Source organism: Elephantulus edwardii, unplaced genomic scaffold (genome assembly GCF_000299155.1).
Source record: "Elephantulus edwardii isolate Elephantulus edwardi_28Jun2011 unplaced genomic scaffold, EleEdw1.0 scaffold00296, whole genome shotgun sequence".
NCBI lineage: Eukaryota > Metazoa > Chordata > Mammalia > Macroscelidea > Macroscelididae > Elephantulus > Elephantulus edwardii.
The window spans coordinates 418,347-428,574 of record NW_006400046.1 but is presented as its reverse complement, the minus strand read 5'-3'; the positions used below and the strand labels follow the sequence as shown (position 1 = coordinate 428,574).

Below are 10,228 nucleotides of genomic sequence, written 5' to 3'. Positions count from 1 at the left end.
TAGTATTCCATTGTGTGACTATACCACAGCTTCTCTATCCATTTGTTTGTTGATGGGCACTTAGGTTGTTTCCAGCTCTTTGCTATTGTGAACAAAGCCATGATAAACATGGGTGTGGGAACTCTCCTTCTGAATAAGCTGTTCCCGTAACGCTCTTAGGACTGACACTGGAACATTGTCTGATCTGGTGTGTGAAGATGAGCCCCTCACATTGAAGGGCACGTAACACACAACTGGAGAAGGACAACTACCTGCTCAGAGAAGAGTTGGGAGCTCTGGTGGCTTAGTGACAAGGAGTTGTGCTGCCGACTCAGAGGCACAGAGTTTGAATCCACCAGCTGATGCTCAGGAGAGGGATGGGCAGTTTCCTCCCGTGCAGTTAATTTACCTCCGGAAACCCGCTGGAGTGTCAGCTGTCAATTGGTTTGATTTTTTTGGTACAGAACAACCTCGGGATAGAGTTGACCTTGATATGAGTAGAGTAAAGCTTTCAAGATCTTCATTTGCTGGTGTGGCCAAATTTGAAATTTTTTTAAAAAAAAAAGTTGCAAACGTCCATTAGAAATTGGAATGTGAAACATACAATGTATGGCAATAAAAATTTCCCCAACCCCCAGGAAATTAACAGACGTATTGCGATGGGAAAGTCTGCTGTTACGGACCTCTCCAAAGTGCTGAAGCACTATGGTGTCACTCTGGAGACTTAGGTGCGTCTGATACAGGCCGTGGTCTTTGCAGTCACTTGTTATGCATCAGAGAGTTGGACAATGACAAGGGAGGACAGAAGGAGAATTGATGCCTTTGAGCTGTGGGGCTGGCGAAGAATATTGAATGTACCATGGACTGCTAGGAAAACAAACAGACTTGTCCTGGAAAGGGTTAAACTGGGCTGCTCCTTGGAGGCAAGGATTCTGAGGCTCTGTCTAACATACTTTGGACATGCTGTAAGGAGGGACCGGTCCTTGGTGAGGGACATCATGCTTGGAAGGGTGGAGGGACAGTGCAGGAGGGGAAGGCCCTCTATGAGGTGGATTGATTCAGTGACTGGGGTGATTGGGATGGGTGTGTCGGAGACAGTGAGATTGGCACAGGACGGAGCAGGGTTTAGGGCTGTTGTACACAAGGTCGCTATGAGTTGCAGGCACATAAAAACAACCACCACCACCTGGAAGTTACTGAAAATAAAATTGAATGCTTGAAAATCAGTGGTGAGATGGAACAGATGGAGATTGGCCTACTATGGGAACGCGAGTAACTTTAGGACACTTCCACATTCATCGTCAAAATGGACATTTCAAGATCTCTGCTAAAGTCCAGTGCTGTCAGTGATAGGAAACTATTACACACAGAAAAGGAAGACCTATGCTAAAATATATGTACTATTTAAAAATTTTGTTTGTTTTATATAGTTTTGTGTATGAAATCCTTACACCTTGTGTTTTGTTTGTACACATTGTTTCACACACTACTCCGTTCAGTCACACTGTGTTCTGTCTATGTCCTGTTGTAATTGTCTGGTGTTGCTCTGGTGGCCCAGTCTGTGGGGATCTGGGCTGCTAGCCCCAACATGACGCCTCTCTAGTGGTTTGGGGCCACCAGTGGCTTCGAGGGAGAAAGGTGACAGTCTCCTCCCGTGAGATTGACAGGCTAGGAGAACCCACTGGAGGGTCAGCTCTGAGTTGGTTCTGACTCTGTAGCCTTGAAAATGAAGAATGAACGAACTGTACCACAAATGCCTCAGTTGAATGGCTCTAATGAACAAATGATTTTCTTGTGGTTAAGGAGACAAGGTGTTCAAATTGAAATTGTCCATGCAAGGAGATGCGGTTCTCACTGTGTTGGTTCTGAAGGAAAGTCCTTGTCTCTCCCGATCTCCTGGCTTCTTGGAGAGCTCCGTGTTTCTTGGGATGTGCGTTGCCTCATCTCTGCTCCTAGTTTACATTTCATCTCTTTTTAGATCTCAAGAGATTGACTTTAGACATAAACTACACTAATTGTGCCTCATTAATGTAACAAAGACAGCTCATTCCCAAATGGGTTCCTAAGACGCAGCAGTGAGGACTTACAACATACATTTTGGGGCGGTCCAGTTCAGTCCATAACATACACCAACCACGAATGGCAAGGATAAAGAAACTGAAGATTTTTACCAGTTTCTGCAGCCTGGCATTGATCGGACATGCAGTCAAGATATATTTCTAATTACTGTGCATTGGAATGTGAACGCTGGAAACAAAAATAAGTAGTTGGAAAATATGGCCTTGGTGATAAACAGGGATACCAGAAATACTGTGAGAGGATTTTATAAAATTTACAGCCTATTAATGGAAAATATCTTTTATTCAACTTCAGTTATGTTGTTTTACTTGGATGCACAGTCGTCAACCATGGTAGCAACAGTGAAGAATTCAAAAGAGGTGCTGCATTGGAAGCGTCTGCTGTCAAAGAGGACATCTCCAAAATGCTGAAGAGCAACAGTGTCTGTGTTTAAGGGTAAGGTGCGCCTGATCCAAGCCATGGTCTTTTCAGCTGCTCCTGACACATTTGAAAGCTGGACCATGTAAGGAAGACGAAAGTAAAACTAATACCTTCAAATTGTGTTGGAGAAGAGTACTGAATATCACACGGACTGCCAAAAAAACAAGTCTATCTTACAAGAAGTGCAACCAGAGTATGGTGGCCTAGTGTCAAGAAGCTGCACTGCAATCCCCGAGGTCACGGTTCGAATCCACCAGATGCTCTGCCGGGGAAGGAGGGACAGTCTCCTCCTGTACCAGTCAGATCCGATTTGATGGTACACACACAAATAATAATTTTTTTTAAAAAAGAAGAAGTGCAACCAGAGTGCTGCTTCAAGGCAAGGCTGGTGAAATTTCATCTCATGTACTTCGGGCATGTTGTCAGGAGGGGCCAGTTTTGGAAAAAAGACATCATGCAGGCGAAGACATCGAGTCAGAGAAAGAGAGGAAACCCTTCAAAGAAGTGAATAGACAACAGTGACCGTAATAGTGAAGGTGGTAGAGATTGTGAGGCTGGTGCCGGATAGGACAAGGTTCAGAGTTGTTGTTCAAAGGGCCACAGTGAGTCATAGTTGAGTCAAGAGCCCCTAATAACAACAGTGACCTTTCTCAACAATGTAAATGATGCCTCTGCGTGTGGACCTTGCCAGGTGGAATATACAGGATGATGACGTTTCATCTCACATACGTTGGGCATGTTGCTGGGAGAGGTGGTTTCTTGGAGAGGGACATCAATGCTTAGAAAGCTGGAGGAATGGTGAAACAGAGGAAGACCCCCAACTAGGTGTGTTGACATGGTGACCGCGGCCAGTGGGCTTGAGTGTGTCAGAGGTTGTGAGGACGGCACCTGGTAGGACAGGGTTCAGATAAGTTGTTCCTAGGGTCACTATGAGGTGTACTTGACTTGATGGCACCTAAAACAACAATAATGGAAGAGACAGTGGAGAAGCTCAATATCATCAAGTCGGTATGAGCTTACCAGTGAACTACAGAACAGATCAGCTGTTGCACATTTGTGAATTCAGTTTGAAGCTGAAGAAAATGAAAACAAGTCCATAAGGGTCAAAGTACAACTTTGTGTATATCCCACCTGAATTTAGAGACTGTCTGAAGACAGATTTGATTCATTGGACACTAATGACTCAGGACCAGATGAGTTAAGGGTTGACATCAAGGACATCGCACATGACAAAAGCAGGAGGTCAACAAAGAGACAGGAAAGACAGAAATGGATGTCCAAAGAGACTCTGAAACTTGCTCTCAAACATAAAGTAGCTAAAGTGAAAGGAAGATACCATGAAGTAAAACAGACTATTTCAAAGGTTGTCTCAAGAAGGCAAAGTACAATAATGAAATGTACAAAGTTCTGGAGTTAGAAAACCAAAAAGGAAAAACGTGCTTAGCGTTTCTCTAACTGAAGAAAGCCATCCAAGCCTCAGATTACAACTTTGAAGGATTCTGTGGCCATCAGGAAACTGGACAATGAGTAAGGAATACAGAAGAATAATTCATGTCTTTGAGCAGTGGTGCTGGCTAAGAGTATTAAACATACTGTCAACTTCCAAGAGAATAGACAGATCTGGACTGGAGGATGAAACCAGGTTGTTCTTTGAAGGCAAGGATTTTGAGGCTCTGTCTCACATACTTCAGACATGTTGACAGGAGGGCCAGTCCTTGGAGAGGAACAGTACAAGAGAGGAACGCCTTGGATGAGATGGATTAACTCAGTAACTGGGATAATGGGTATGGGAGTGTCGGAGACAGTGAGACTGGCTCAGGATAGGGCAGAGTCCTGAACTGTGGTGCATGGGGTGGTTATGAGTCGCAGTCAACTCGATGGCACATAACAACAGCAACAATGGACAGTATATTGAATGATGCAGGAAGCATCTAAAGAAAATAGAAGGTATATCCAGAGTCATTCTACCAAAAAAGAATTGATAAGACTCATCCATTTCAGGAGGCGGCATACGAACAAGAACCAGTGGTATAAAAGGGGGAAGACCAGGCGGCACTGAAGGCATTGGGGAGAACAAGGCTCCAGGAATTGACAGCCTAGCAGTTGAGATGGTTCAACAAATGGGTACAGTGCTAAATGCGTTTACTCATCTATGTCCATGAACTTGGAAAAGACTCTGACTGGAATGAATTGACACATTGGCTGCAGCCGTGGGCTCAAATACTGCATTAAGTGTGAGCCTGGGGCAGGACCAGCCACTGTTTAGTTCTGTTGTGCAGGGGGTTGCTAGGAGTTGGGAATAACTTGCTAACGCCTAACCACAACAGTAACACCTAGCCAATCAAGTGACACAACTCTATATTTGTACCTAGCACAGAGGAAAGAGATCTCAGAAGATGCAGAAATTATAAACATCACTGTTACTCTTGCATACAGGTAGAAATTTGCTAAAGATAATTTCATAACGATGGGGCAGTCTAGCAACAGGGAACCGCCAGAAATGTAAACAGGATTGAGAAGAGGAGGTGAAATAAGAGCTGTCGTTGCTAATGTCACAGCGGGATCTTGATCGAAAGCAGAGAATTCCAGAAAGATGTTTGCTTGTGTTTTATTGACTCTGCAAAGGCATTTGACTTTGTGGATTATAACAAATTACAGGCAAGTCTGTAAAAGATTGGAAATCCAGAACAATTCATTATAATAGTTATAGAACTTGTACGTACACCAAGACCTTCATTAAAACAGTACTAGAGGATATGCCATCAGGAAATGTGTGGATAAGCATCGTATCCTTTCTCCATACTTATCTCCATGGAAAAACTCTCCAAAACAAGTGAGGACAAAGTTGCCGTGGACAAATTCTAAAGTGTTCCTTCTGGCTCATGAGATTGACTTACTGAATTCTCTTTTATCCTAATGCCTCTTCCATCGTCCCGTCCAACAGAGTTTCCCACAGTGCAGTGGGGAATACTGAAGTCATAATTTTTATTTAGTACAATTCTTTAGACGTGCTGGACCAGGAATAAAGAAGACTAAAGGGAAGTGGATGCCTTTTGAATTATGGTGTTGGCGGAGAATAGTGAACACCCTGTGGACTGCCAGAAGGATGACAAAATCTGTTTTGGAAAAAGTACAGCCATCGCGCTGCTGAGGAACAAGGCTGGCGAGGCTTCGTTTCCCGTACTTTGGACGTTTTACCAGGAGGGACTAGTCCCTCATGAAAGCCAGGAAGCTTGGCAAAGGGTCGGTGCAAAAGAGGACGCCCCTCAAGCGGCTGTACGGACACAGTGGTTGCAGCTGCGGGCTCTCAGTTAACAACTATCTAAATGCCACAGGACCGGGCGTTACATAGTTCTCTTGTACAAGGGGTCTCTGTGAGTTAGAACCAACTCACATCTAACCACAGCAACAACAGCCTGAATCTCCGTGGGCTTCTGGGTGACTGGATGATGGCGTCATCTTGTTTCTGTGCCACTGGGTGACATCGTAACCGTGGGTGACAATGTGGCTCTGTCTCTCTCATTTTGTACAAGTCTCTGTGATTGCCTGAATGCCATGCGGCTGCAGTCAGTGTGGCTGTTTATAAGTTGCTGTTTGACTGTGTGCCTGGGGGTGACATTGTGACTGTGTGATCCTGAGTGAGTGTGGACTGGGTAGAGAAGTTGTCGTAATCACTGACACCCATGGATGTGACTGCCACCTTGTGCCTGTGGCGGGTACTTCCCCCGTATCTGTGTGACATAGAGCCCTTGTGCCATTCATTCGGGGGGGGGAGGGGTTCGTGTCCTGTGTTGGTGTGTGACATCTCTGTGTATGACAGTCCATTGTCCTGTGACGTAAGGTCTCTGCATTGTCCTCATGACGGGGTAAAGGCCAGTGTCGTTTGCCTGTCCAGGAGCTGGGTGGCTGTGTTCTGAGAACCCTCTCTGGACGTGGGTTTGTAGCAGAGTGCAACTAAGTCGCTCTTCTTGGTCCTGGGCTTAAGCGCAGAGATGCTGGTGTCACAGTGATGACTCTGTCCCTCTGCCCGATGGTGATGTGTGTGCCTGTGGTCAGGAGCGACAGGGCTGTGCTCGTGACAGAGCCAATTGACCCCAGGGGCAGTGCCCCAGTGTATGGGGGGCCAGAGCTCAGTCTGTGTGACAGCAGCTCTGATGGTGCCTGTTCCCTGACGGATAGGAGAGAGAAGGGGTGGCTGGGACGATTTGCCGGTGCCCGGTGGCTGTTCCTGCCAGCGGCAGCATGTCTGGCCTTAGGCTCCAGGCTGGCCTGACCGCCCCATCTTTTTGCAGGGGATCCGGACCTGGGGGCCGTGGAGCTGCGCATCGAGGAGCTGAGGCACCACTTCCGCGTGGAGCACGCGGTGGCAGAGGGCGCCAAGAATGTGCTGCGCCTCCTCAGTGCTGCCAAGGCCCCAGACCGCAAGGCCGTCAGCGAGGTGAGGAGTCAGGCTGCAGCAGCGGTGGGGTCTCCACAGAGGGGTTGGGGCCGGGCCCTTAGCCAGGGCTGGGGGTCCGGCAGTGAGGGCTCAGCAGAGGCAGAGCCGAAGCCAGGAGCTTGTAGCTGCAAGGCAAGGCACACTGGCAGGGGCAGGTCCGTTGCCTGCAAGGGGCCTCAGTGAATGACTGGGTCTGCTTTAGCAGGAACCCTGGGCTGAGACCAAGATTGTTTGCAATCTAGGTCTCTAAGGAGAAGGAATAAAGAGCTCTGGTGGCCTAGCGGGTAAGGAGTCGTGTTGCCAGTACAGAGGCAGGCAGTTCAAATCCACCAGCTGCTCCATGGGAGAATGAATAATGGGCAATTTCCTCTATGCAATTTACAGCCTCTGAAAACGTGCTGGTGGGTAAGCTATGAGTCACTTCTGACTCAGTGGCAATGAGCTTGAGTTTGAAGGTTGGAAGAAGGTGCAACCAGAGGACTACTTATAAGGAGCAAAGATGGTGACACTTTGTCTCACATACTTGGTGCATGTTGTTGGGGGGGGGGTGGCGACTGTCAGTCCTTGGAGAAGGCCATCATGCTTAGAAAGGTCAAGGGTTGTGGTAAATAGAGGAAGACCCTCAACAAGATAGATTGACGCAGTGGCTGCATCAGTGGGATGCTGGAGATGGCGATGCCGTCCTGGGATAGCACAAGGTTCAGATCCGTTGTTCATAGGGTTACTGTGAGTCGTGGTGGACTTGACAGCACGGACAGCAAAGTGGTTAGGAGTTGCACTGCCAACCCAAATGCGGGTGGTTTAAACCCACCGGCTGCTTGGCGGGAGGCAGATGGACAGGCCCCTCCAGTGTGATTGACTCTTTCTGAAAAGCTGCTGACGGGTCATTTCTGGTCTAACTGGATGGCACTGAGAGAAGGCACAGGAGCCCCAGGGGAGAGTTAACCAGTCTGGAGTAGGGCCTGGGTCAGCGCTTGGCCTTCAGCACCCCTACTCCTCCTCCCCGCCTCAGGCCCAGGAGAAGCTAACCGAGTCCAACCAGAAGTTGGGGCTGCTGCGGGAGGCACTGGAGCGGCGCCTCGGGGAGCTGCCCGCGGACCACCCCAAGGGAAGGCTCCTGCGGGAGGAGCTCGCTGCAGCCTCGTCTGCAGCCTTCAGCGTCCGCCTGGCCGGACCGTTCCCCGCCACGCACTATAGCACCCTGTGCAAGCCAGCGCCGCTCACAGGTGGGCCCCACCCCGGAGCTCTGCACCCACTACTTACTTACCTGCTTCCCCAATCCTGAGAGCCCCTGTCAGGGATGTCCAGTTCTAGACTTGTGCACTGCCAGATGGGATCCCCACCACTCACAGCCCTAAATCCCCACTTGGCCCAGCACAGGACTCCATCCTGTCCCTTCCGCCATCCATCTGCCTCAGCCCTCTAGCCCTCGACCCCATTTCTCCAGGCCAGACGCTCCCTGGAATTCTTCTTGGGATCTGATTCTGGACTTGGGCCCTCCTCCTTGACCCTCCCTTCGGCCCACTTTTACCTGCTTTGGTCTTGTTCCTTCAGCTTCAGTCCCTGAGCCTTTACTTATCAAACCCAAACCTCTGAACCCCCAGCGCGGCAACCACACCTTACTTCAGTCTCTCTGTCCCCTTGCCCTCCACCCAGCTCCACCATAGACCTTCAGCCCCAGATTAGCATGCCAAATCCCGCCTTAGACTCCCCCAGTGCTGTGTTGTTCCTCCTGACCAAGAACCCTGGCCTTTGCGCTAAACCTCCTGTCTCCTTGAACCCCAGCATCCAGCACTGCCTGACTCACTTCAGCCTCAGCCCTCAGGTCTCTTGTACTGTATTTCCAGCATCTGGTCCCAGATGTTCCTACTGCAGACACCACCACCCCCTGCTCCACCCCATTGCATGCTGGCCACTTCTGGACATACCCAGTTTGGTAGCATTGCACACCTCAGCCTGTCCCAGACATGGCCCCCACTGACCCTGCCCCTTCCACAGGAACACTGGAGGTGCGTGTGGTGGGCTGCCAAGACCTCCCAGAGACCATCCCCTGGAATCCCTCACCCTCAGCGGGAGGACCTGGGGCCTCCGACAGCCGCACCCCCTTCCTGAGCCGCCCAACCCGGGGGCTTTACAGCCGGAGTGGAAGCCTCAGCGGTCGGAGCAGCCTCAAAGCAGAAGCCGAAAACACCAGTGAGTTAAGGGTTAAGGTTGGTGATGTGTGCTGGGATCCCACACGTTTGTAACTTTCCAAATGTGTGCATACAGCAGAAATGTGTGTAAATAGAAAGAATAACAAGACATAGAACACTGCCAGCACCCTGAAAGCCTTCCCTGCCCACGTATCAGTTTTGTCCCAAGAGCTGCCCCTTTCCTAACGTGGGGCTTCGGTTCCCTCGTTTTAATGTAGAGCTTTAACTCCCATGTGCACAGCTGCTCACGCTATAGTTGAATTTTGCCTGGTGTGTGAGCTTTGGTGTGGAATCATACAGTATGCTGGCTTCTATCATTCAGCAGTGAGGAAACACCTATAACGTTGTGATAAAATACTGTTCGTTCATTGTTACTGCTGTGTAATTTGTCTTACGTATCATGTTGAGCTGTGTCAAAGTGCTGGCTATTTTTTGGGTTAAGACTAAGTATCAGTAGTTTCATGTTGTAGGCTTATTAAGGCTAATAATTTATCTATTTTCCTATTAATAGACAGTGGAACGTTTCTCATTTGGGGCTATTATGTGAAATTATGTGTATGTACATCTTTTGTTATATGCTTGCATTCATTTTTCTAAGGTAGATACTTTCTAGGGTAAATATTCCTGAGACTTCCAGCTAGAATAAGTACTAATTTGGATCCCTACCTCACACCACACACAAAGTCAATTCGAAGTAGATTGACTAGTGGCAAGAAGCTGCACTGCAATCCCAGAGGTGCATGGTTCGAATCCACCAGATGCTCTGCCGGGAAAGGAGGGACAATCTCCTCCTGTACCAGTCAGATCTGATTTGATGGTACACAGACACACAAAATAATAATAAAATAATTTTTTTTTAAAAAGTAGATTGACAGCCTTGATGTCAAAGACAAAAACCAGATGGGTTTGAAAAGATACCCTAGTAAAGTGTCACCAGGGGCCTCAGGGAGGATCTTTCTAACCAGGTACAAGAGGATCCTCCACACACCCCCTCAGTGTTTCTCAATGCCCCTGCCCGCCTCCAGGTGACGTCAGCACTGTGCTCAAGCTTGATAACACAGTAGTGGGGCAGACATCCTGGAAGCCATGTGGCCCCAATGCTTGGGACCAGAACTTCACC

The 10,228-nt window shown here is 48.5% G+C and overlaps 1 protein-coding gene across 1 annotated transcript in view; it reads left to right on the top strand.

Moving 5' to 3' along the window:
* Positions 1 to 10,228, top strand: part of PKN1 (protein kinase N1) — a 26,310-nt gene that overhangs the window by 6,581 nt on the left and 9,501 nt on the right. Inside the window, exons 5-8 of the mRNA XM_006900812.1 lie at positions 6,771 to 6,916; positions 7,929 to 8,142; positions 8,915 to 9,109; positions 10,134 to 10,228. Coding sequence (XP_006900874.1) covers positions 6,771 to 6,916; positions 7,929 to 8,142; positions 8,915 to 9,109; positions 10,134 to 10,228 — 650 coding nt within the window. The remainder of the gene's footprint in view (positions 1 to 6,770; positions 6,917 to 7,928; positions 8,143 to 8,914; positions 9,110 to 10,133) is intronic.